We start from the raw sequence: 27,580 nt of genomic DNA, 5'->3' as shown, positions 1-27,580 counted from the left end.
CTAATAAGGTTTTGTTTTACACAAAACTTCAAAAAGTTGGTCGAAAGCGAACAAAACACTCAAAGTCGTAAATGCAATCACCATATGCAGAAATAGACCATATATATTATCTATATATACATAAACTGAGCAAATATCTAAATTGAGTGCAAAAATTTATTTGATTGGTTTTATTCCTGCTTTGTATTAGCGTGTGCTCCTCTATACGTCACAAATACGTCTCATTTTCGCACGTGCGCTACTGATATTTGTATAAACTTACACAAGAAAGCAGACAATGCAGAGCCTGCCAAAACTAACACTCGAAAAAAAATCTCTTTATAAGAAACCAACCAATATCCTCAGAATATATGAGTAAAATTAATGATAAATTTCTCTATATATGAAGGGTTTTTTCTGAAGTATAGTAACTAGAGCGTTGATATCGTTTTGACAATTCTTAACTGCTTTCTTTCCATTTAGTGCCACTCTAATTAAGATAATTTTTGAAAACACATACATACATACACCTACATAGCTTTACGCGCAAGAGAAAGTAGAAAAGAATTTTTTTTGTTTTTGTGGTGTGAAAGTCATAATGTAAAATTTCATTCTGTGTAAAATATTTCATTGAATTCCTCGAAGGTTGTTTTTTTTTGTTATTTTTTGAAGTAAACTCACAAATGTGCAATTGTTCCTATTTCTAAGACGAAAGTTCCGAAAATATATAAGTAGTAATCATGCGTTAAATCGATGCTGTATTTGTTCTAGCCCTCTCCAGGAAAGCATTAGTCCTCCCATATTTTTAGGGTTCCCTCCATTAAGTTGCAGGCAGGGGTGGGAACGTTTAGGTTGGGGTGGGTCACCGCAGAGCCACCATGTCATCCGCCCCCTATGAAGAGGAAAGGAAGAAGAGGACCACTCGTCGCGTAAAGTTCCACTAAGTACTGACAATCAGGTGAGAGTGAATACTGAAACCATCCACAACAAAGCCCTCCATAACACCTATAAGGAGAAAATCGATGCCGCAATAATGGCAGTTAATAAAGGTCCTGGAGATGAAGCCTCAACAAATGATCTTCACAACCACCTGAAGAAAGTTATCATTGGTATCGTCACAAATATATTTGGCTCCAGTCGTAAAAAACGTCGGAACGACCATTCCGATGATGAATGTAAGGTAGCAACAGAACGGAAGAGCTCTGAATACCGACACTCCCAAAGAACGCGGGCACGCGCAGATGTCTACATATAACGAATTCCGTCCCGTAGATCGCGATGCTCATTCTGTCGAGGCAAAGAAAGAAATCCCGTTTCCGACTGTATGAGCATATTAGAACGATAGGTAGAGCACTTTGATGAACTATTCCACAAACAAATTCGTGGCGAGTTAGAGGTCCCATTAACTGAAGATGACGAACATATGTTGCCACCACCAAGCATGGGAAAATAGTCCGTGTAATTCATCGACTTCAAAACCATAAGTAGCCAGCATTCGATGGTTACAACCACCAAACGGTTCATCAACTTATGCGCAAGGTGTGTGGCAGCGAATTAATGAATGACGATTGGCAACGGGGCATTATCTATCCGATACATAAAAAGGAGATTATCGCGCAGTACAGCAATTATAAAGGTATCATGTTGTTGAGTTGTTAGTAAAGGCAAGACGCAGTACATAGTGGCAAAGTCAGTACCAAGCACCAAACAATCAACAGTATCAAATGGCGTCGTTCAATCTAGGGTGGAAAATCAAAACCGATACCAACTACTATGATGAAATCCGCGTACGGTTGTTGGCAGCCAATAGATCCTATTTCAGGCTACGAAATCTGTTTCATCGAAATGTCTCACCATACGTTCAAAGCTCTTACTGTACAAGACAGTGATCTTGCCAGTCCTAATGTATTCCTCCGAGACTTGGGTTCTTAGCAAGAAAACTTGTGAACTCTATCCTCGTTCGAGAGACAAATCCTCCAAAAAATGTTTGGTTCCCTACATGAAAATGGATGATTCCATAGTTTATATTACGTCGGAATTTATAAGCAATAACATGATTATCTGGTTGTGAATAAAATCCCGCTCAACTGGTTGCGGTAGACGGGCCACTTAATCCGTATGAGTGAGAATTATCCAGCCCGGAAAATATAGAAGGGCAATATCTATGGTAGAACAAGAAGACGAGCAAACTTTGCCTCAGATAAAGCGGTGGCGTACCCTAGGGCGCCGGAAAGCTTTTAGGGATATCGCGGAGGATAACGCCCATAACCAGAATGTCCGAATTTCCTTACTAAGGCAAAACTCATTCACTTACAAGCCTACTAATCCAACGAAAACATGGGAATGGATGTATTTTGAGACATAAATTTCGTATAGATGCATCAATGTGATTTTTTTCATATTTTTGCTTGGAAAGATTCTGCGAACGAGACCTGTTACACTTTTCGGGAAACACATTTTGAGACCTCACTCCCCTATGTTTCACCTACTATCGAAAATAAAATCACTTTTGAAAATTACTAATCGATCCCATTCATTTGGTGTAAAATGTACACTCCCCTCCGCATGTATGGGGACCCCCCTTAAAACCGGTGTAAAATGATTCCACTCGTTGGATGTAAAAGGACTTACAAACCCCACGTTTTCACCAAAGTTCATGACAATAGGTTGGGCCATTTCCGACAAATCGGATGTGATAGACAGACACACAAAATGGATGTTGGTATATTGTATGTGTGTTGGTTTGAGATTTATGGACTCCAAAACCATTCAACCGAACGCCACGAAAATTGCTATAGGTGTGTGTTTTTTAATAGATACGGTTAATACGCTATATACATTGCTGTAACTCACCTCTAGATGGTGCTACGAAGATTAAACTTCCACGTCCAACCGGTTATAATAAAAATTAGTGTATATATATACATATATATCCACGTTGTTGTAACTTGCTCCTAGCCATCATAATGAATAATGGCAGTGACTGTGATTAGTTAGAGCTACTGAAATATCTGAAGAACGAAACGACCCGAAATAGGGGGAATCAGAGCCTCTACTTCAAGAGCTGTTAGAATATGAGAAGAATGAGCTCCACGCCGTAGTAGTTATATTGTGCTTTTATTGTCACGCTTTCAAATTTCAGTAAGAAATGTGTGGCATTAGTTGTTCCACTGGCAGGGCCATTTCTAACTCATCTTGCTGAAGTTACTCAAGAATGCAAATACTTTTTACAGCATATTCGGAAATACAATGCATACTTCAAATGGCATCGTTTGGGACAATGAATATTTTAAAATGTGGTTAATTTCACACTCCCATAAAGACAAATGTATCAGTAATGCTAAAACATAAAATTTCCATTTTGGCATGCAATTATGTAAATAATTAACTAGTTTTTAAGATTTGAGATGTATTTGAAGCTTCCAATGTATGGTTGGAATCAAATAATAAATATTTGTTTAAAAAGAATGTATCATTAGATTAGTTCACTTCTTCCAGTACCCTGAGAAAATCCGCAGTTTTTACAATTATACACCGGCAGAACAGAGTCTGTCGAGTTCAACTAGTAAGCTATATGTAGCTTTTGTAACTGAAAAGTGCAAATTTGAAATGAAACAAGAGTTATTCTCAATAATTTCAGGTTCAGATTAAGGAGCATCACTAGTGTACAATACTATGCACAAACGACGAATTTCGATATAGTGGAGAAGCATGCTTTCTATGAGCAATTACACGAAGTTCAGGGGAGGCTTCTTAATGGTTACATTGTGATCGTGATGGGGGATCTGAATGCCAAGGTGGGCTCTGGAAACATCTTGGTCGAACATGTGATGGGCAAACACGTTTTTAGCAATTGTAACGATAATAATTGGAGATTTGTGGATTTCTACAGCTTCCACCACCTCGTCATTCTTCTTCTTTTTCTTCAGCCTTTGTCCCGTTCACAAGCGGGGTCGGCTCGTCGTGATCGGCTTCGCCATTTGGCTCTATCGAATGCCTGATCTGGGTGCAATCTCGAGGCTTTCAAATCCCCATCCAGCGTATCAAGCCACCGTTGCTTAGGTCTGCCTTTTGGTCGTTTACCATCGACTTCGATGTTCAGACCAATCTTGGCAAGTGAATTCTCGTTTGCACGAATTGCGTGACCATACTATCGAAGACGCCTCTCTCGCAACTTTTCCACGATCGGTGCAACCCCATAACGATCGCGGATATCCTCATTTCGGATGTGATCTAAACGTGTGACGCCACTAGTCCAACGTAGCATCTTCGTCTCCATTACCGCAAGACGCCGTTCATTCTCTTTTATGGTCGGCCAACACTCAGAACCATAGAGAGCGACTGGACGGACGACATTGCGGTAAATTTTAGATTTGAGACGTTCGTTGATACATCGATCACAAAGGACACCAGTTGTGGAACGCCACTTCATCCAGGTTGCGTTAATGCGTGAAGCAATTTCATAACGCAGCTCTCCATTGGTTGATAGCGTTGACCCGAGGTATTTAAATCGCTCAGTTCTGGGCAGATCACTGCCGCTGACAGTGATTGTCCCTGTTTCATGGGGATCGGTCGTCAAAAATTCAGTTTTCTTTAAATTCAATCTGAGACCGTGTTGCATGAGGCGATCATTCCATTTTTGAACAAGTTGCTCGAGATCATTTTTGCTATCAGATGCTAGGAAAACATCATCTGCATAAAGCAGTATGTAGGGCACTGGACGTTGGATATCCCGTGTGAGGAGTGGTGAGAGGGCACTTCCTTGATGAACTCCGACAGAGACACGAAGCGGTTTTGATACACCCGCCATACTTCGAACTTTACTTTTCGGATCGTGGTAGAGCAATTGAACCCAGCGCCCGAGTTCTTCTGGCACGAAGTGTTGTCGTAAAGCATACCAGATGAGTTCGTATGGTACACGGTCAAACGCTTTCTCTAGATCCAGAAATGCAATGTAAAGAGGGCGATGCTTCTCACGGTGTTTCTCCATGAGTAACCGCGCAGCGTGTATTGCGTCAGTAGTTCCGCAGTTCTTGATAAATCCGACTTGATTTCAACGATTTCGCGAATACGGTTGTCAAGAATGCGTTCAAAAATTTTCATGGTATGGGATAGTAACCGGATCGGGCGGTAATTTGAACATTCTGCTGGACTACCTTTCTTTTTCCATATTGGAACAGTGGTACTTTCTTGCCAGTCAGATGGTGTTCTTCCTTCCTGAATAACCCGGTTAAAGAATTCACTGAGCCACAATGTTGGGTCCCAGCTCTTCGCTTTCCAGAGCTCAGATGCGATGTCGTCAGGTCCTGTTGCTTTCCCCGATTTCATTTGTTTTATTGCCTCCTCGACTTCAGTTGTGCTGACTGGTGGAACTGCTCCAAATGTCGGCAATGATTGTGGAAGTGGAGGATGAGCAAATTCTTCAGTTGAAATCTGCTCGAAGTATTCTCGCCATCTATCCGTTGCGGCTCGACAGTTGGTAAGCAAAGTACCGTTCTTGCCATTAACACAACAGAAGTGTTCCATATCCTGTGTGCGTTGATCACGGCTTTTAGCAAGTCGATACAGATCTCTCTCGCCATCCCGAGTGTCCAGTTTATCGTAAAGATTTTTGAAATGGTTCGCTCGGGTGACAGCGACCGCTTTCTTTGCTTCCCGGTTGGCATTCTTATAAATTTGCCAATTAGCAGGCGTTTTATCGTCGAGAAATTTGTGGTAGAGGCGTTTCTTTTCACGGACCTTCATTTCAACATCATCATTCCAAAGCCAAGTATCTCGGTTGATGTACCGCTTACCCGGCTTGGTGACCCCTCGTCATTAGTGTCACATTTTTCGAAAACAGAGCCTGCCATAACGTCGATTGGGTTTTAACTGACCTACACCATACTAACAATCAAACAATCATAACAAGTCCCCTGGATATGTGTAACAAGAAAGGCGCTGATATCGGCCCCGAAAGAGATCACCATTCGGTGGCCGCTTTCTTCCGCTTGCATGTTGCGTCCGCCACTTCTCACAGGGTTGGAGAGCTCCAAAACGGAGTTCGCTAAGTTTGCATATTGTCTCCGATATTATTTCTTCTTGCTGTTGGTGACGTTCTTCAACTGACTGACATTTTCCTCAAACACTGCGACTACGCTGATGACGTCGCTGGCTTGTCTAAAATCTGCAAATGCATGTTATCTTAACACCAAAATTAAGTGTTCTGTGCTAGTGTTCTTTCTGTGTGGTTATACGGGAATAATACGTGGAAAGTACCACCGCTGCCCTTCGAAAGATCCAACCCTTGGTGAATACTGGGCTGCGCCGTATCACCGGAGTAGCTGGCCTGGTACTATTTCAAACAACTTACGTACGCGATGTTACTGAAAGGCGGGAGTGGCAATAGTGTGGGAGTGGGATAGCTTACACATTAAGAAACGCGTCGAGAGACGAATCTCCTGTATGTAGGCTTATTGGTTAATAGTTATATTTACTTACTTACAACAGCAGTATTTCTCTGAGTTTGTTGCTTATCCTTTTGGTATACGAAATTCGAATCAAAGTCATTCGAAAATATTGGGTAATGCTATTAGAGGTAACTATCCTTTTGCAATGCATCGGCAAATACCAGAAGCCTACACAAGGGCTCACTATTCCTGGATTTTATTGCCGATTAGAAAACTTCGAAGATTTAACCTTTACCCAGGGCATAAAAATACATAGTCGTTCAGAAATGGGATGCTCATCTTCCTTAGCCTCCAATAAATTTAACAGGTAATAGTCTCTGACCAACTTGTAAAATTTGATCAAAAAAATCACACCATTAACTCAATAAATTAAAGCGATTGTCCCATTTTTGATGGCATAGTTTAAATTCGGTCTCCAATCCAACTAAATTACTGGGATATGTCCCCAATATACAAACATATTCTGGAACATGACTTAAATCCTGACCAATACTATCCGAGTTATGTCATCAAATTATATATAAAAGATACAGAGACCATTTAAACTACCATTTTCTAAATTCGAACCATTTGCTCCCGTTGTAATCCCTAATTCGAGCTAAACCTCAAGCCTTTCCATTAGGAACGAGTCACCGCAAACACTTGCCATTCGAATACTTTCCTGAATTCGTTTTCACTTTCAACAGGCCCCAATATACCTGATGAGACTCAGTCAACACTTGATAGAAATCCTTCGTCAAAATTATGCTTGACTAAGCCCTATTCTGAATGATGGTGTCATCCTGGCAGACGAGGTACACACAACTGGCGTAAAATTCGAATTCGAAAGAGAAAGTAAAGGAAATCCAATAGAGTCTTCCGTGTAGAATGGGAAGTTTTCAGAATTAGGCTAAACCTTATCATTCCTGAACAACTTTTAATTTACATAAGTAGTCTCTCATACGGAAATTTGGAGTAAGGTTCGAGGCTGGAACTAATGCTAAGCGGCTGGGGGTCGTTGTGTAAACATTAAACACGTGGCAAAAGACAGCATATAGGAACTGGTTGTCGCTATACGAACATATTATTCAGAGGGTAACATAACTCCTCCAGTCCTCCGTGATAACAAAAGGAGAGGAACCTTTGGAAATCGTTGTTTTACATTATAATAAGAACCTGCGGTTGCGCGATCTCGATTTGAGGAGAACGTTGCTTACTGCCCCTGACTGAAACAATGTTTGGAAAAGGATAACGTTTCATTCGTTGCAAGAAATGTGGAGAAAAATATTGGAAGTTCTCCTCAAGATGAAGGAGGATGTAAATTGGGTATTTTTTGTAGAAGAGGGGAATAAAGCGGTTCAGATATGTGATGTATAATTCAATACGAAAACACTGTAATTGTCTTTCAAAGGGACACACGGCAAAATGTGGAGAAAGGTTATGGTGTTTGCTAAAGCTTCCTCAAATCGAGTGGAAAATAGAACTGCAAGTAATTTATCCACTCAAATATTCCATTACTTTGATTGATTGATTCTCAGGAATCAGTATAAAAGCTCATGAAATTTCGACGATATAAATTGGTCAAACAGAATTTATTTAAATTTTTTTCATGATAACTGACCAACTACTCCTCGAGAATGACCAGAGTTGTGGATTTTTCTTAATATTCATTTCTTGCCCGTCTTTCATGCTTTGTTAAGGTTTTATGGAAAGCAGAACTTCTTTAAAACCGGTTGATCCTCTGTCTGCCACACGATTTTTTTCAGGGACAGTTGTATGTACATACAGTCAGCAACAAAAGATAGTATGCAGTGCAAGCAAGCAGTTTTATATATATATATGTTAAGGTTACTAGTAAACAGCAAACATTTTGTAATTCTAAATGTTTTATTCTGTTCTCTTTTCGATACATAAAAATTAATGAATACAAGCGAAAAAATATGTAAATACCACTAAATACCACTAAGTAGTTTTTCCATCGCTTGCCGAAGAGAGAAAATCTTATCTTCTGAGTGTATGGGACTATCCGGCCTAGCAAGATAGCGGAGAATATCTTATAGATGGTACTCAGCAACGTGATACCTGTATAGTTGCTGCACTGTGTGACATCTCCCTTTTTATGTATGGGACAGATAATGCATCGTTGCCAGTTGTCAGGCAATGATTCTGTGTCCACACCTTGAGCACAAGTTGATGAACCACTTGGTGTAATTGGTCGCCTCCATGTTTAACCAATTCGGCTGTAATTCCATCGGCTCCTGGCGACTTATGATTTTAAGTCAATGAATTACACGGACTTTTTCTTCTATACTTGGTGGTGGCAGTATTTGTCCGTCGTCTTCAGTTGGCCTGACCTCCATCTCGCCGATGTTCTGGTTGTTCAGTAGTTCATCAAAATACTCAACCCATGGCTCCAATATGCCCGTTCTATTCGAAATCAAATTTCCCTCTTTCTCTCGGCAGGATGAGCATCGAGGTATGTAAGGCTTCATCCTGTTGACTTGTTGGTAAAACTTCCGCGTCTGGTATGGTTGCTTCCTGTACTTTTCGAGTTCACAGACCTTTTGATTCTCCCAGGCTTCCTTTTTCTGTCTGTGAAGTAGGTTTTCCGCTCGCCGGAGTTCGTGATAAGTCTCCACGCGTGCTTGCGTCCTTTAAGAATGCAACATTACTCGGTATGCAGTCTTCTTCTGTTACTACGTTATTAAAATACGTTTTTCCATTATATATTGAAATATCTACTTTCTTTTGACGTATTGCATTTTATTATGCAGAATTATGTATTTTAATTTTTATGACTTAGAAATGGTTCTCTTTACAATCACTTGTGTATTGTGGTGTAGTTGCAGCTATCAGATTGCACGGTCAGAAGATTCGCTTTCGCGTTATTGGTTTGAGTGACAAAAGAGATCCACCATGGAAAATTCGTCTGGAACGTCGGCGAGACTCACTAAGACAGGACATTGCTAGACTGATTCAGATCAGCACTGGCAATGCCAGCCGACGGGTGAGAAATAAAGTGCAGAGGGTTTACCGGAACTATGCCAACCCCTGTGAGACACCCGTTGTTGAAATTCTGGACAAACTAAAACAGAAACCTTCTGTCATATGCAGTCGGTTACGACGGTATGGCGAAAGTTATTCCAGACGTGTCCAGAATGCAACATACGCGAGGAACCAGCGGAGTTTTTTCAGATCTCTCAACGAATCCCAACAGAGCGCCCAGACAATACAGTTCTCGATGACCGAAGCGAAAGAGTATTGGGGTGGACTTTGGGGGTTACCTGCCCAGCATGCTGAGCATGCTGAGTGGATCACCGCCGAAGGCACCCGCCATGCCAATACACTTGGCATGAATTTCGCGGATGTTACCGAAGAGGAAGTTCGACGAGCCATAAACAGCTCGAAGAACTGGAGGGGCCCAGGTCTGGATCGGGTGCAGAATTTCTGGTATAAGAAATTTACCAACGTACACAGTCGGTTGGCACGCAGTATAAATGAGGTCATGAGTCGGCCGGAGGAATTTCCACCTTTCCTCACTGCGGGGATTACCTACCTTATCCTCAAGAAGGACACGGTGCAGGACCTCGCAGACATAAGACCGATCACTTGCTTACCAACCCTCTACAAATTCATCACGTCCATTATTAGTGGAAGGATCAATGCGCACCTCGAGACCAACAACATTCTGTCCGAGGAGCAGAAGGGCTGCCGAGTTGGGTCAACGGGTTGCAAAGAGCAACTCATTATCGACTTGGTAGTTGTAGGACAAGCAACTAGAGGCCAAAGAAACCTCTTCAGTTGCTATATCGATTATGCCAAGGCTTTTGATAGCGTTCCGCACACCTGGCTAATAGACATCCTAGATCTGTATCGCATTGATCCAAAACTAATAAAGTTTTTGGCGACAGTCATGGAAGGGTGGCATACCACCTTATCGGTGCGTACATCTGAGGGTGCTAATACCTCAGAGCCCATCCGTATACGGAGGAGCATCTTCCAGGGGGATTCGTTGCGTCCCCTTTGGTTTTGTATGGCACTGAACCTCCTTTCATGGCTACTGAATGATGCTAGAGAGCATGGTTTTGCAATAAAGTATGGCCTACGTGCTAAGTGCGAACTGACACACTTGATGTACCTAGATGACATCCAGCTGTATGCTGGTACTGACAACCATCTTAGAAGTCTGTTGCGAATGATAGACATGTTCAGCCGTGATATTCGGATGGAGTTTGGAATAGACAAGTGTCGAATCCAAGCCATCCGCAAAGGTCATCACGATCCGCATGCCGGACATAGCATTGGTGACCTCCACATCGAAGCTATGACCGAGACAGACTTCTACAAGTACCTAGGAATTCTGCAAGGAACCCATGCTCGAGTTGGTGATCTGATCCCTTCACTGGCTTATGCATTCGGAATATTTCCGTGGACGAAGACCGACCTGGAAAACGTCCAGCGGCGGATACGGACAACTATGTCCACATTCCGAATGCATCACCCAAAGTCTGCCGTGGAGCGGATGAACCTGCCTCGTGACATCGGAGGTAGGGGCGTGGTTGACGTGGCGGCACAACATCATCGCCAAGTCGACTCACTGCGCGCTTATTTTTACAGCAAAGAGCAGGCGAGTCCCTTGCATGCGGTTGTCTGTAAGGCAGACTGTGGACTGACTCTACTTAACTTGAAGGATCGATCTTTCTAATCCTCTGAGTGGGGTGAAGTCGGACCAAGAGCGGATCGATGAATGGAAGTCGAAGGCAATGCACGGTTAACACGTGAATTGTCTTTGGCAGCCATTTGTCGAACAGATGGCTGTGTACTGGGGAGCTCTTTGCGTTTTTGTTGTTGTTGGATGTCATGTGCGTATTGCTTGGGTGATGGGGAATTGCTTATCAGGTTGGCATATTTGGGAGCGTGTGAATATTAGACCGCAGGTGAATATGTAGTAAGTTTGAAAATGATGGTTTTTTCTAGATTTTAAATGTACTTGGCTGATTTTGTTGTTGTTGTTGCTGAGGTTGCTGATAAGAGGCGATCGTTTGGGTGCCATGTGCTAATTGTTTGGATGACAAATTAATATAAATAGTGGAATTTGTGAAAAGATTTTGTTATAAGTGAAAAGTTGCCGTAGAGGATGGATTCGATTAACGAATTATTGGGCTGCAAGCCGCTCATTTATATTAAAACGTCAGAGTTGGAAGTGGGAAAGCGGTACCACATCACTGGAGGCGAGAGAATGGAAACACGGTAAGTTAGAATTTAAAATTAAACTTTTCTTCTTCTGCTAACAAGTTCTTTTTTTCATTGCTTTTTCTATAGATATGGACAGACTATCGTCGTGGATTTGGAGGGTACTATGCGGCTATTTTTACCATCGCGCTATAGTAAATGTAGCGATAATGTGTTGGACGACTTCAATACAGGGAAGTTGTCCTTGAGTTGCAGCGGTGCGGCCAATTCCAAAAACTTGGAATTCCATCTTCATATATAATAATAAACCATGAAAATGTAGATTTAGATGTGAACATTTATTATTATTCACAGAAAAATTACTTACAATAAAGAAAAAAAACAAAATTTATTATTTACAATGAAAACTTCTTTTTATTACATTTGATTATTATTTTGAGTTATAAATTTTTTCAGAAGGAATGCGTTTTGTAGCGCGCAACATCCGCTGTGGGCATTACAGCGTAACATGTCGGGATAATTTTGTTTCAGTGATTTTAGATTCGGACAGCTATGATCTTCCACATTGAATACTAGTGCAATATTTCCCAGCAAATCATCCAGCCATTTTTTCTTCTCTGTTCCTTTGACGTAGATGGTTGTATTTTTCATGTTTAGAAGTAAATATTCTTTCACTTCCCAAAATGTTGTTAGTCCACCTTCCCATTTCAATCCATGATGATTTTCGTATACCCAGTGTGCCTGGGATTGCAGCTCTCTTGATAGTGTTGAAAAACTGAAGGGAGGTTTCAGTATAAAGTGTCGATGAAAATTTTCGTTTACATTTACGACAGCTAACTCTTTGATGATGAAAGTATTGTTGCATCCTCTAAATCCTTGCATATCGATAACGAAAATCGTCGTCATGGTGATGAAATGGTGCAGTTTGCTTGCGTGCAGAATGTAAACGTGATACTGGATTTACATTTATAGTTTCCATAGTTTTTATACAAGTTTTTGAACTGAAGAAGTAAGTGGGTTGTACTCTATCACACGATCATGTAGGAGCAAGCAGTAAGCTGTTGTTAAGGCAGGCACATCTACAGATGTTTTCATGTCTAACCTTATGTCCACTGAGCCAGATTTCATGGATTCATTTTGACGTGAACAATCAATTACTATAATTGGTGCAGATTCCTTATATTCGCTTCGTGAAAGTAGTGGCTGAGGTTGTACACCGTAATAAGATTGTTGAAAATTGCAGTACATATCATAGAGAAGAGCGAATCGATCACGGGAAAATTTAATATTCATATCGTCATAAGGATACGATTCGGAGTTTAAATGTATTTTGATATTTGTTAAATCACAGTGATCAAATTTGCTGGCATCTTTGTCTTTGAGATTTTTTCGATTTGTCTGTAAAGCTAAAAGAACATATCGAGGTTTTTCGAGTTGACCTGTGGTTTTCACATTCCACACATGATCTGCTGTTGTGGGTAGAACTGGATATTCGTACAGTTCCCAATTTCGAAAGCTTATTTGAATCGGATGTCCCGATTCAATATATTTCAACATTGACAATTTTTCAGCGCCATCGGGATTAACATGGGGCACCTTCCACTGTAGTTTAAAAATTTTGATGTGTACATTATCAGTGGATGAAATAAATGCATTTTCATCGCTTCTTGTGCGAACCAAAATTAGCTCGTTTACAATAATTTTCTTGTAGTCCTCGGCAAATCCCAAAAGTTTTCTTAGCGGAATAGAAAAGTTGAAGTAACCACTTGACGGTGTGATAGATTCGTTCGGTGACCAAGCGGCATTATAAAGCATTTTACTTTCGTTTTCATTAAGTGATACATAATTTTTTAACGTCGATGTTATTCCCACATTTTTGTTTCGATCGATTTCTACTCCATTCAGTTCATATCTTATCTCATCAAATAGGAAAGCTACGCTATTATTCGTCAATTTAGCTAGTGCTGATATTGTTCCATCTGTTTTAGTTAAGGCGCCTTCAATGTAAATGAAACTCTGACTCGGCAAAATACACAAATCCTGTTGTTGTATGGGTATTCGGATTTCATCACTGGAGTTGTATGATGATAAGAATGGAGAGTAGCTATGGTATTCGATTTTTGATATACTATTATCAAAACTGATTTTACGTGTAACGTTCAGGATATCGCTCATTATTTTTGTTTCAATTTGAATCCCAATAACTTTAGATACTGTTTATTTTGCAATGTTAATCGCGGTCTAGCTCGTTCGATTTTTCTGATTGAACTGGTTCTATCTACATTATCGGGCAGGTATTTATCATCGTTATATAGCAGCATCCTGGGGCTTCAAATGAAGTCTAATCGTTATTGTTTCCCCTTTGAAGTTTATTATATCTCCGTTTTGATCAATCAGCTTAAGAGTTAGCGTGCTTATTCGTTTAAGGCTTACCGGTAAATAAATGACGTTACTAGGAACCTCCACTATTTTATAACCTGGTCCTACTTCAGGTGAAAATTCATGGATTGTGTGTGAGGGAATATTGTTGATGTAAGAATTTCCAACTATGTTACACTCAATCCGTATTACGTTCACTTTACTTATACTCACAGGTAGATCAGAAGTATGTTTTTCATTGATTTTCAATTCTCGTTTAGCGAATCCCAACAATTGACCAATGGATCTTTCTTCGTTGAAGTAAATTGGAGCATTTGACTTTATTTCACTTTTGAGTGTATTATTATTAGCCTGTATTAAAAGAATTATTTTGTCATTGATCTTCGCTAATTCTTTATACAGATAGTTGGCAATATCATCAATTTCGTACGATCCAATGGGTATTTCTATAATGTGCTTCCCAATGTGAAATAAATTATTTTTTTCATCCACGTTAGGTATAGAATTATATGTTTGAAAATCAACAAGTCCGCATACGTAACCACCTTGTAAATCGATTGGTGGAAAATATTCAGTTGTAAGAATGGATGAATTTCCACTTAGAGTTAATGTAAGTGCCATGGCAGCATATAAAACAATGATTGATTTTCAGTTTTAAAAGTATTTATATATATATTTACAAAAGATTGTACAAAAATTTCAAACATAAATGTCCACAGTTATATGAGTCGTAGCTTTGATATGCATTGTAGTTGTATTTTATATTAGAACCTAGATAATCTATTAGCTCTTTCGGTGGAGGTAAATTTCCAAAACTATCAAAGTATTCCACATATCGATTCTGTTTTTTGTATGCTACCCAATGAGTACCAGAACCCTGCATATTATCCAGATTTACAATACCACATTCGTTTTGCTTTGCAGCTCCCCTCGGTAAATTATTTCGCATGAAAACTCCTCTGAAGTTTGACAAGAATCTGGCGAATCTCTTTAAATCATTCTCATTTAATGCTCTCTTGGGTAGCGTTTTTAAAAGTTTTTTGAAGCAGGATTCAAAAACAACCCTAATCCTTTTCTGTACGGTTTTAAATGCAATCCTCGGCCTAATGTTATCTCCTCCATTTTTTGGTTATGACGCTGTTTTTCTTCTAAGGTCTTTTTGGCATTGGTAGCATCATTAACAGCTTTCGCTATTCCCGCAGCTCCACCTGATAAAGCACCAATAGCAGATAATCCTGCGAAAAGAGGAACTAGAAAAGGTAGAACTCCACCAACTTTAGGAATGGGTATTATCCTTGGAGTCTTGAGAGTCTTCTTCCGTCCCTTTGTTATATTCTTTGCAGCAGCTAAGGCTACTTTAATACTCGCTTTCATTGTGTCGGGTTTCTTTCTTTTGACAATCCTTCGGACTTTGGAAACAATTGTTCCAAATTTCGGTTTATTCTTCATTCCCATTCCTAATTTTACTTTAGCTTTCATCATGTTGGTTACAAGTAGTGCGTTAGCTCGTTCTGACAATCCTGCGTCTGCTGATCTGACTCGTTGCCATGCCTTTTCAGCTAATATTTTATCTAATATATGACGATCAGCCGTTTCTTTAAATTTTGAATATCCAATGTCATGCTCTTTACAGGCTTGATCCAATAAGTTTATTCCTGGATCACCTCTAGCAAGCCGCTCGCTTAGTTTTGTACCAGGACCACAGTATTGATAACCAGGTAGATGCAGTTCAATTGGAAGTCTATTGATTAGGGTATTAATCACACCTCTTCCTTTCACCGCTTTTCGTGTTGTACTAGTATATTTATTTTTATGATCAATCATTTTATAGTGACCGTTCTCTTTGCGTCTATGTATGCGTATAATCCTGCTCGGTTCAACAACTCTCGCAGACTATAACACTTTTTGCAACAACGTAATTACTTTCAGTCTGGTTCTTTAGTTGCACTGATAATGCGGTTTATACAACAACAACAAAGGTTGGTGGTGGAAAACACTGACATTACAAATGAAAGCTGTATAGCTAAACACAGCAATTTATTGCCTAATAATATTCGGGGTATTATTACGGGTCCTTATAACTGCGGCAAAACTAACGTTATGCTTTCTCTATTGAAGCATCCAAATGGTATAAAATTTGAAAATATTTACATCTACTCGAAATCATTACATCAACCCAAATATGAACATTTGAAGCAGGCTGTTAAAGCTATTTCCGGATTGGGCTTCTCAAATAATAGTGAAGTGATTTCGCCTGAAGAAGCCAAATCTGACTCTGTTTTCATTTTCGATGATATTGCCAGCGAGAAACAAGAGAATATTCGATCATATTTCTGTATGGGACGACATCATAATATTGATAGCTTTTATCTGTGTCAAACATATACAAGAATACCGAAACACCTTATTCGAGATAACGCAAATTTTTTGATTATATTCAAACAGGATGATATGAATTTAAGACACATTTACAATGATCACGTAAACACCGACATGACTTTCGAACAGTTTAGAACCATTTGTGCTGAATGTTGGAATGATAAATATGGATTCTGTGTAATTGATAAAGACAGTTCTTTAGAGAAGGGTCGATATCGAAAGGGATTCGATATATTCATAATACTATAAAAGCAAATCCACAGTATGGAAAGAACCCCACATCTATTAAAAGCATCATTACCAACTTAGCAGTTCAGGAGCAGTTCAAAGCAGTTCAGGAGCAGTTCAGGAGCAGTTCAGAGCAGTTCAAAGCAGTTCAAAGCAGTTCAGAAGCAGTTCAAAGCAGTCCAGGAGCAGTTCAAAGCAGTTAAAATCAGTTCACGAACAGTTCAAAGCAGTTCAGTTCAAAGGACCAGTTTGATGCAGCTCAATAGCTGTTCAATACAGTTCGATAACAGTTCAATACAGTTTGAGTGCAGCAACAGTGAGGACAGTTCCAAACAATTCAAAAGAGAAACAACAAATCGATTTAGGTGCTGCAAAAATCAGTTCAAAATCAAACTAGAACCTATTGAAAGAATATTTCAAAACATTTTAGATATATTTCGAAATTTGACCGATTGCATCCGTTTGCATAAACAATGAAAAGAACAAAGCTTGACAAACAGTTGCTAAGTGATATTGTAAAGACAACCGATTCAATAAGGAAAAAATATCAACAGCTGAAAGCTAACAAAGCCGGAACAGAGATTCAGTTGGAAGAAACATTTAAGCCCATCACGGAACCCCTCAAAGAATTTGTTAAAAAAGCTAAAGTATTGCAGGAACAAGACATAAAAAAACCAAAGATCAAAGAAGAGTCTTCATCAGCTCGTATTAAATGTAAAGATGAGGAATTAAAGAGAGATCGTGTCTATGAAGAAAATGAACACATTTTTGAAACTCCTAAGTCAAAGTTTAACCGGAAACTTAACCTCACCAACACTTCTTCTTCTTCTACAAAAGCTGTTCGCCAATATGTTGCCACTCCGGAAGGACAAGAATATCTGGGAGAATACCTGAAGCAAAATCATTTTTCAGATATTGCTAAGCAATATTTAGATATCTATGTAAATCAACCATCTGTAATTGACAGTATTTATGGGGTATATAGGGATGACAATAATGGAAATCAGTGGAAAATAGGAAATTCAGATTTCGCAATCGATGATAATCATATAATTGTAGATGAAAAATCTTACATTGGAAGTCGGGGTTTATATGAACTGCTTTTTATGAAGTATCCAGATGAAACAATATATTCCGACGATGATTTAGAGAATTATAAAAGTATTCTTCTACACTCTAATGCCCACAGGCGTTCTTATGACAGTAGCAGTCAAATCAATGGAAATCGAAGCTTTAAATATACAAGAATAATTTCTAAATTGTTAAATAGAAAAGAAGGAAAAGGGTTAACACGAACCCCTAATATTAAATGCAAAAACCCTAATTTAATGGAAACGTCTAACAAACAAATTGACTATATATATTGGGATGATCCCAATGAACTAGTAAGTCGATTGCGGTTACTCATTGCGTCACAGCAAGCCGGTCACAATAATCATAACAATGAAATTATATCAATCATTGAAGAATTGAAAGAATCACAAATAATAGAATAAACACGCAGCTCACATCATTTATTAAATGGGTGTTGATAAATTTGGTCGATTTTCAAACGATACTGGAGGAGGAAAACGTGGTTTGCAAGGACTTCAAGGACCCCCGGGTCCTCAAGGTCCCCAAGGTCCTATAGGTCAGCAGGGCAGGGTAAGGATGGTCTACAAGGTTTGCATGGTGCGGGATTTAATAAAACGGAAAGCGGTGATTACAACATCAAATTCAAACAACTCAAGAATCTTGGAGAACCCGTTGAGGATGCTGATGCTTCTACAAAGAACTACGTTGATATTAACATTGAGAAACTCAAAGAATATATAGACAGACAAATTCAACTTGAAATCGACGAACTTACAAAACTATAATGATGATGACAGTTCAAAGTCATACCTTGAAAACAACAACAAATACAATCATCAATCATATTACGAAATTCAGTTCATTCTAAAATGAGCAAACGGCAAGTAGTAAACGAATTACATAGGTCAGCTCGAAAAAATTTTAACCGACGACGAGTCATAATTAAAGGGTTGGATGACTTGTGGCAGGCCGATTTAGTTGAAATGGGAGCATATGTTAGCGACAATACGGGGTTCCGTTTCCTTCTTACGATCATCGACACGTTTTCCAAGTTTGCGTGGACGGCTTCCATCAAAACAAAAATGGGTAAAGAAGTTGCTATAGCAATTGAACAGATTCTCCAACGAGGACGCATTCCTAAAAACCTACAAACAGACGACGGAAAAGAATTCTACAACAAACATTTTAAAAATGTTATGACAAAATATCAAATAAACCATTATTCTACGTATAGTCCACTTAAGGCATCAATTGTTGAACGATTCAATCGTACCCTAAAGAATATGATGTGGAAAGAGTTTAGTATGAATGGAAACTACAAGTGGATCAATCAAGTCGATGATATAGTTGACGCCTACAATAATAAAAAACACCGAACAATTAAAATGGCTCCGTCTGCTGTGAATAGTTCCAATGAAAAATTACTCCTGTCTACCGTATACAACAACATTAAGGTGATGGGTCCATTTAAATATAATGTGGGTGATCATGTTCGAATCAGTAAATACAAGCATGTATTTGAAAAGGGCTACACACCCAATTGGACCACGGAAATTTTCAAGATTCGCGAAATTCGTATTACCAATCCCGTTACATATCTATTAGAAGATTACGAAGGAAATAAAATTGAAGGTGGTTTTTATGAGCCTGAACTATTGAAAGCTGAGCATCCGTCAATTTATCTTGTGGAAAAAATATTGAAAAGGAATGGTAACCAAGCGTTTGTGAAGTGGCTAGGGTTCTCAACGAAACACAATTCCTGGATAAATACCAAGGATATGATATATTAAGATTCACAATGAAACACTGTAATTTTGATTGAAGAATAAAATTTATTTATTAGTTAATCTTTTGTAAAACTGAACAAGGTTTTTCATTTCATTTATTCTCCTACGAACACTATAACATTCACAAGTGTCTGGTCCGCATTTTGCATCGTCATATGTCCACGGGCAGCTCACGTAATGTTTTCCAAATTGGCTGACTTTCTGCGACATTTCAGCGTATGGTTTTAAAAACGTATAGCTTCTTATAAATTGGTTAAAGTGCTCCGTAAGAATTAGCAATCTGTTGGTACAAAAAAATTGTTTCAACTCCTCAATAGAACGTTGAAGGTCGTCGTCCACATCGTTGTTATTTTTATTCGTCGTCGCCATTTTTTAATTCGTTGTGCACAGGTTCGCGGTTCAAGCAATACTCATAGAATAGGTTTGCTTCATTTTCTTCAAGTCCAGAAATTCTATATTGCTCCTATAGTCTGGATCTGCCTTTTTTATATACTCAACCTCGCCATTACTGAGTATTCTTTCGGTTTCGAACTCATGGTATTCATAACATGCGATTTTCAGTGAGCGCATGGAATAGTTGCTATCATATGTACATCGAACTGTTAAAATTTTGTCATCATCGAACTCTAATTTAAAGTGCCTGTAAAAAATATTTTCGCTCTCGATAATTCCAGCTATTTCCATTTCCTTCTTAATCAAAGCTTGCCGAAATCCTTCTATTGCTTCATCGACTGTAACATATCTTCTAGACGGTTCTGTTGTTGTTGTTGTTGACGTCGACGTCAGCCATGATGATGATGAAATAGCAACATCGGCATCATTTTGAAACGACGTGTTCGTTTCTGTTGAAACTGTACTAACAGTCATAAGTCGAAAAGATAATGTCACTTGCGCTGTATTGTTATCAGGTAGCACGAGATTAAACGCTAAATTGTTTGTACTTTCGTTGGTATTAAGATTCACCACTGGTAATGGGCTACCTAAAAGAAAAGGCACACCAAAACCTAACACAAGAAGTATATCTAAAAACTCCATTCTATTCCAATCGATTTTCGAAAACCAACTAATTGTATATTTACCATCATGAGATCTATTTATACTGCTCTGAACGATTGAAATTACCTACCCTTTCGGCTGCTCCTATTCCATAAAAAGAGAGAGAGAAAGAAAACTTTTTTTTTCTAGTCTACATTTATTTATTATTATCATATGAATCATTTTATTCTAGTTTACATCCATTCTTATATTAAAATGTCCCCAAGCATATGTTCTAACCCCGTCCTCTCTTATGAATCGCTTATCATCTAAATAGTTTAATGCAATTTTATTAATACATTCTGTATACAAATTATGCATCTTAGACCTAAATATAAACATGTTACCTCTAAATATTTTTTTTCTAAATAGACAATCACGATAATCATCTAAACTTAAACCATCCATTATTATTTTCTTAACTCCTTTGGCTTTTTTAACAAAACCGTCATTTTCTACGCTAAATGAATACATTTTAGATCTTAATCCTATAAATTCTGTCATTATTTTACCATTATTTTCATCTTTCATCAAACCCAAGACTTTAGCATTTTTTTGAGGAATATTATATATATTATCGATAGCATATTCTGATGTATCAAATTGTGTATCAATATCAGACAAAATATCTTTGTACACATCTTCCGTTTCGATAGTGTAAATGAAACTGTCCGTATCCATGTAATTTAGAATGAGCTTATCATTATACTTAGGTTTCATATAATGATAGTGAAAATCATACATTTTCAGTTTGGATAGATCAAGCACAGTAAATCCCAAGTAAATTGGTTTGTCGTAACAAGTAAATACTCTATCCATTTGGATAGCTGCCATGTTTGGTGTAAATACAGCTGCGCTGTGAAAATTGGGTTTTGAAATAAGCACTCGAGCGCCTGACTGTCTGCCTCGACTCTCCCAATCGGTAACAATTTTTACGTCCTTTCTTTTGTCAACGTTTTCCATGGTTTTGCCATAAACTGCATTATTCAAAAGTTTGAAAAAATTTTTCTCGAAAGGATTTTTACTCATTTTCCTGTAATGGGTATTTAAATCGATATATTCCTTCAACCAACTGGATTGTTTAAACTGTAAAATCCTGTAGATGCGAGTCAGTTTCAAACCATTTTGAATGCATTGCTGCAGATTCCGATAGTGGATAACATATTTTTGCTTGTCTGTTAAATCCACAATCAGTTTGTTAGTTTTCGAATTATGCGGGATTTTATTTTCTGGACATAATGGCAAATCATTGTGCTCATCATGTTTTGATATTGGATACTCCAAATCAACTTCCAATATGTATCCAATATCCGAATCTGCTGCAATATTCAAAACATCAAAATCAACTATATTTTCAACCCACTTGAATTCAGCATAGGGAAGCGGCTGTGACATTGCCCATCCGTATAGATTATTAGCATCTACATACATTAAATATTTGGAAGGATCCTCTTCTTTATAATTTTTCATATATTTATTATTTGCAGTTGAATGGCGATGCGAACATTGCGTAATACCCCCCCTAATTCCTCTTTTCACAAAGTGATGCATTTCGATATCTGTGAGAAGCTCCAGTTTTATGGATGTAATTTTAAGCATGGCATCCCATGATAAGCCAGGAGTCGTATAATATTGACAAGGATCAAGTCCATATATATTTTTACAAACATTTCGAAAGTTTTCAAAAACATCTGTTAGAAGCAAAACATCTGTTTTCAGATACAACTCCAAATAGTCCCACATAACACCACAATTGAATTGCTTCCAAACATTGAGCGCATGTTGATAATCTGCTTCTTTGCACTCAGTGTTTGACATCTTATTGAAAAATTTCTCTCGAGATGGTAGAGAAGTTTCATTAAGTCGATCCCAAGAGTTTATATATTCATAAGGAAACACACCCTTTCGCGTAAGAAGACTGAATTTTTCGCCATCTCCATATACCCCTGAAACAGTTTTCAAATCTTTATGAGCCAGATTGTTTACGAGTGCATCAAGACTGCTATGCATGAATCTTAACGAATCCAAAAATCTTAATTCAATGGTTTCAGAATCATTAAGGGGTATTTTTTTGGAAAGCGACACGTACAGTTCCTTATTAATGGGTATTATTGAAATATCTCCATCAATGCTTGCCAGCTCCTTGACAAACAAATGACAATCATACCCTGAAAAGTTATGAAATAGAATTGGGAAGAATTTAGGAATCTGAAACAAAAGATTGCATGAGCTATGAGCCGGACCTCTATACTTTCCGGTAAAGTGGCAATGTTCGCGAACTCTATCACTATCCAGCGTTTTCTTACAAATGCAACATAGAGTTGCTTCTCTTTGCGTTTTTTCCTCATCTAAAGTCAAAGTATTTGACGATTTGGGTTTCTGAATATGATTTATATAGAACCATTTTAAATCAGATACTAACGAATTAATAAATTTTTTAGGAGAATCTGGTCCCTTGTATATTCTAAACCTATCTAAATTAGAATCGTAACAACACTTAATATAGTAAGCAAAAGCACACGGTATATGCTCTTGAAGAGTTGTTGTTGACGCTGATGCTGGATCCGGCTGACAACTTTGAATATCTTGAAGTAGACATTCGAAATCTGCATAGACTACAAAAGGCACATCTATTTGTCTCTCGAAATGTCTATACTCCAACGTTGATTTCTCCGGGGACACCATTTTCGTGACATAATAATAATAATAAAATATATGAAAGGCTCTGAAAGAAAGACTAATCTGTTATATTCTCTTACCTTGACATATCTTTAATCCAAATGTAGTGGTTTTTTTCTCCAAATTGCAGCAGCAGCAAGTTGATGTGGTGCACCTTTTCCTCCTTCGACAGGTGATAGGGACCCACAATCTTTTTCATTTCTGAATCATACCCGAATAAATTGATGCTGATTGATGGATTCAGCTCCTCGAACACACTAATGTCTTTCACTTTAAGGGGGAAATCAAGCCCCCAAAAGTTTATAATTCGTCCATTTTTTAGCACTATTACACTATCTGTGATATCATCGATTTCATATGATGATGTTTTTTCCAAGTGAGTGTTCACGGGGTATAGGGCAGAAATGATGCTCCACTTGAAGCAATAAATATCTTTATTTCTTACATTCACACATGCACGTTTTTGAGCTATATACTTTGGGGATGGAATAAAATTCGTTCCCCGCAGTGGTTTGAACTCATTTAGGTTTAATTCGCAATGCGTTAACCTCAATAAAGCCCATCCACTGTCCTTCTCCTGAAACCCTTCCATTTTTTCCACTATTTGAGCCGTCATATTGTTAAACGCGGGCTCTATCTCATTAGCACTTAATATTGCATGCATCTTGGTATTGAAAGACTTGATGCTCACAACACTTTCACTGTCCTCATCCATTATTTTTATAAACTCCGCGAAAAGTTCAATATTAAATTTGAATGCCATGCGCTGCTCTAACGCACTACGAAGGTATTCCATCAAAGGAGCCTCCATCCTCTTTAAAAACTCTGTAGCATTCAAAAGAGCCTCGTCCATGTTTTCGTATACCAGGGTTTCGATCCGGTTACCAAAACAACCTTTCACTCTTTTCAGGTTGGCATCAATTGCCTCGGTCGCGTTTCGCTTGTGCGAATTTGTTCGCAGATGAAACTGCCACGACGAACTCCCTACCTCAATTTTACAAAATTCACAATACATAGTTAATAGATTTAGTTAATAGTTAATAAATTTTACGAAAAAAAAAGTTTTATAACCCCCCGATAACAATCAATCAATCAATCAGTTTTTTGTTTTTATTGTCTACAAACACTTTGTACGCGCGGGCAACACAAACACAGCCAGACACACACACGCAAAATCACTTTTATCTTTATTATTATTATAATTTCACGTAACTTAACACGCAAATTCCAATTTATACCGACGGCAGCACACAATCAGTTTTTTTCTAGTTCGTTCATCCGTATTGACTTGCGCGAATTCGTTAGAAATTAACGTAACTCAACTATTTATATTAGTTTATTTGATAAGCGATTTCCATCACCCCAAGCAATACGGACATGGTACTCCAACGATTACCTCTTATCAGTAACCACAAGAAAATCAGCCCGAGTACATTTTAATCTATAAAACCATCACTTTCAAACTTACAATATATTCACCTGCGGTTTAATATTCACACAGTCCCTAATATACATCAACTTGATAAGCGATTTCCCGTCACCCAAACAATTAGCACATGGCACCCAAACGATCGCCTCTTATCAGCAACCTCAACAACAACAACAACAAAATCAGCCAAGTACATTTAAAATCTAGAAAAAACCATCATTTTCAAACTTACTACATATTCACCTGCGATCTAATATTCACACGCTCCCAAATATGCCAACCTGATAAGCAATTCCCCATCACCCAAGCAATACGCACATGACATCCAACAACAACAAAAACGCACGCCGCCCCGCCCCGGAACGAGGCTCCCCGAACCCCCGCGGACGACGCCCTACGAACTACGCTTCCCTAAAAGTCGCCCCCGGCACGCGCCAAACCGGCCGCCCCTAACCACAACATTTTCATATGAAACTGGATTCGAACATACATGCCGTCTCAAAACCGCAAGATTTTTATATGAAAGTGGATTAGAACATACATATTTATACTACTGTAGGGAGTTCAAAACAACGGTCAACGAACCGACCAATACCTAAACAAAACCCGCCCCGGCCCGGAACGAGGTTCCCCGAACCCTCGCGGACGACGCCCTACGAACTACGCTTCCCTAAAAGTCGCCCCCGGCACGCGCCAAACCGGCCGCCCCTAACCACAACATTTTCATATGAAACTGGATTCGAACATACATGCCGTCTCAAAACCGCAAGATTTTTATATGAAAGTGGATTAGAACATACATATTTATACTACTAACGACCAGTGCAGAATGTGTGGTTCAGCGTTAGAGACGTTGGACCATCTCATTTCTGGCTGTACTGTTATAGCACCGGTGCAATACATCACCAGGCATAATGCTGTATGTAAGGTTATCCATAAAAACCTTGCATATAAGCATGGGCTGATCACTGGAACATGTCCGGTTTACCGATATGAGCCGCAAGCAGTACTTGATAGTTCTGCCTACAACATGTATTGGGACCCGCAAGTTCTGACTGATCGCCATACCGCACACAACAAACCTGACGTACTGTTAGTTGACAAGACGGGTCGCTCCGCGTATATTATAGAAGTCACTATCCCCCATAATAGCAACATTTAACGGAAATACGTGGAGAAGAAGGTGAACTATGGGCCATTGGCTCGGGAAATCAAAGAAATTTGGCGTCTCGAGCGGGTGGTTGTAGTTCCCATAATATTGTCAGCTACAGGTATTGTACCTAAATTCCTCACGACTTCCCTTGATGTCCTGGAACTTGCGCACAGTCTGGTTCAAACCATGCAGAAGTACACCATTCTGCATACGTGCTCGATGTTGCGGGGAGTACACGACGGATTCTCCCACTGACCTACCACCGGCCACCACCACCTTTAGTTTTTAAGTAGGTAGGATCGTCCGAGCCTAAATGCTAGACACTTAGTGCTAGTATTAGGTAAAATCCGGCATCTGCCGAGATTGTGATAACTCGGAATAACATAATAAATAAATAAAATATAATATAGTAATTTTGATTGGCCATAAATTTATTTTTCTCCACTTCAAGACATGAGCGATTGATCTGAGAATTCTGCTTCCCGCTGGTTTGTTTCCAATTTGAATGGTTTTTGCTTTTTTGCTACTTTCGGCGTCACCAATTTATGGGTAATTAAAATTATTCTTGTTCTTTTTCTTCAGCCTTTGTCCCATTCCCAAGCGGGGTCGGCTCGCCGTGATCAGTTTCGCCATTTACCTCTATTGAATGCCTGATCTGGGTGCAATCTCGAGGCTTTTGAATCCCCATCAAGCGTATCAAGCCCCGTTGTTTCGGCCTGCCTTTTGGTCGTTTATCATCGACTTCGATGTTCAGACCAATCCTGACAAGTGAATTCTCGTTAGCACGAATTGCGTGACCATACCATCGAAGACACCTCTCTTTCGTAACTTTTCCACGATCGGTGCAACCCCATAATGACCGCGGATATCCTCAGTTCGGATGTTATCAAACGGTGTCACGCCACTAGTCCAACGCAATATCTTCGCCTCCATTACCGCAAGACGCCGTTCATTATTTTGTTTGTGGAACGCCACTTCATCCAGGTTGCGTTAATGCGTGAAGCAATTTCATAACGCAGTTCTCCATTGGCTGATAGCGTTGACCCGAGGTGTTTTAAACCGCTCAGTTCTGGGCAGATCACTGCCGCTGATTGCGCCTGTTTCATGGGGATCGATCGTCAAAAATTCAGTTTAGTTTAAATTCAATCTGAGACCGTGTTGGATGAGGCGATCATTTCATTTTTGGATAAGTTGCTCGAGATCATTTTTGCTATGTGATGCTAGGAAAACATCATCTGCATAAAGAAGTATGTAGGGCGCTGGACGTTGGATATCCCGTGTGACGGTATCCATGACAAGAACAAAGAGGAGTGGTGAGAGGGCGCTTCATTGATGAACGCCAACAGAGACACGAAGCGGTTTTGATACACCCGCCTATACTTCGAACTAAATTTTTCGGATTGAAATTGAACCCAGCGCACGAGTTTTTCTGGCACGAAGTGTTGTCGTAAAGCATACCAGATGAGTTCGTGTGGAACACGGTCAAACACTTTCTCTAGATCCAGAAATGCAATATAAAGAGGGCGATGGTTCTCACCACAGTAGATATACTATAGGCAGTACCCTTACAAAAATGACCCCACTTGCAAATGTACTTGCAGAAGCTTATCTGTACACATCAGAGACGCTAAACAAGGAAAAGGCATAATCTTCGTCAAATCGTATTGGTAAGAGAGAGATCGGTGAGCTTTTGCTATTCTGGTACTACGGCATGCTCACCCATATAGCAAAAAGTTGTTTCACGTATTCACTTATGCATAAGCAAAAACTTGCCAATCTCACCAATACATTGGCAAGTCCGGGCGGTATGTCAAACACAGCTGATCGGGTTTTCGGT

General features: G+C 39.1%; 2 protein-coding genes across 2 annotated transcripts; both read right to left on the bottom strand.

Annotated features, from left to right (window-relative positions):
- Positions 1-12,584: 12,584 nt before the first annotated feature.
- Positions 12,585-13,775, bottom strand: LOC119652115. The gene has a single exon (XM_038056056.1). It carries the CDS (start codon positions 13,773-13,775, stop codon positions 12,585-12,587), a length of 1,191 nt encoding a protein of 396 aa, XP_037911984.1.
- A 6,896-nt stretch (positions 13,776-20,671) lies between these two features.
- Positions 20,672-23,167, bottom strand: LOC119652114. Its single transcript, XM_038056055.1, has 2 exons — positions 22,789-23,167; positions 20,672-22,650 (listed from the first exon to the last, which is right to left on the bottom strand). Exons 1-2 carry the CDS (start codon positions 23,165-23,167, stop codon positions 20,672-20,674), a joined length of 2,358 nt encoding a protein of 785 aa, XP_037911983.1.
- Between the last annotated feature and the right edge of the window lie 4,413 nt (positions 23,168-27,580).

This window comes from Hermetia illucens, chromosome 3 (genome assembly GCF_905115235.1).
Source record: "Hermetia illucens chromosome 3, iHerIll2.2.curated.20191125, whole genome shotgun sequence".
Lineage (NCBI taxonomy): Eukaryota > Metazoa > Arthropoda > Insecta > Diptera > Stratiomyidae > Hermetia > Hermetia illucens.
This window is presented reverse-complemented; position numbering and strand designations above follow the sequence as displayed.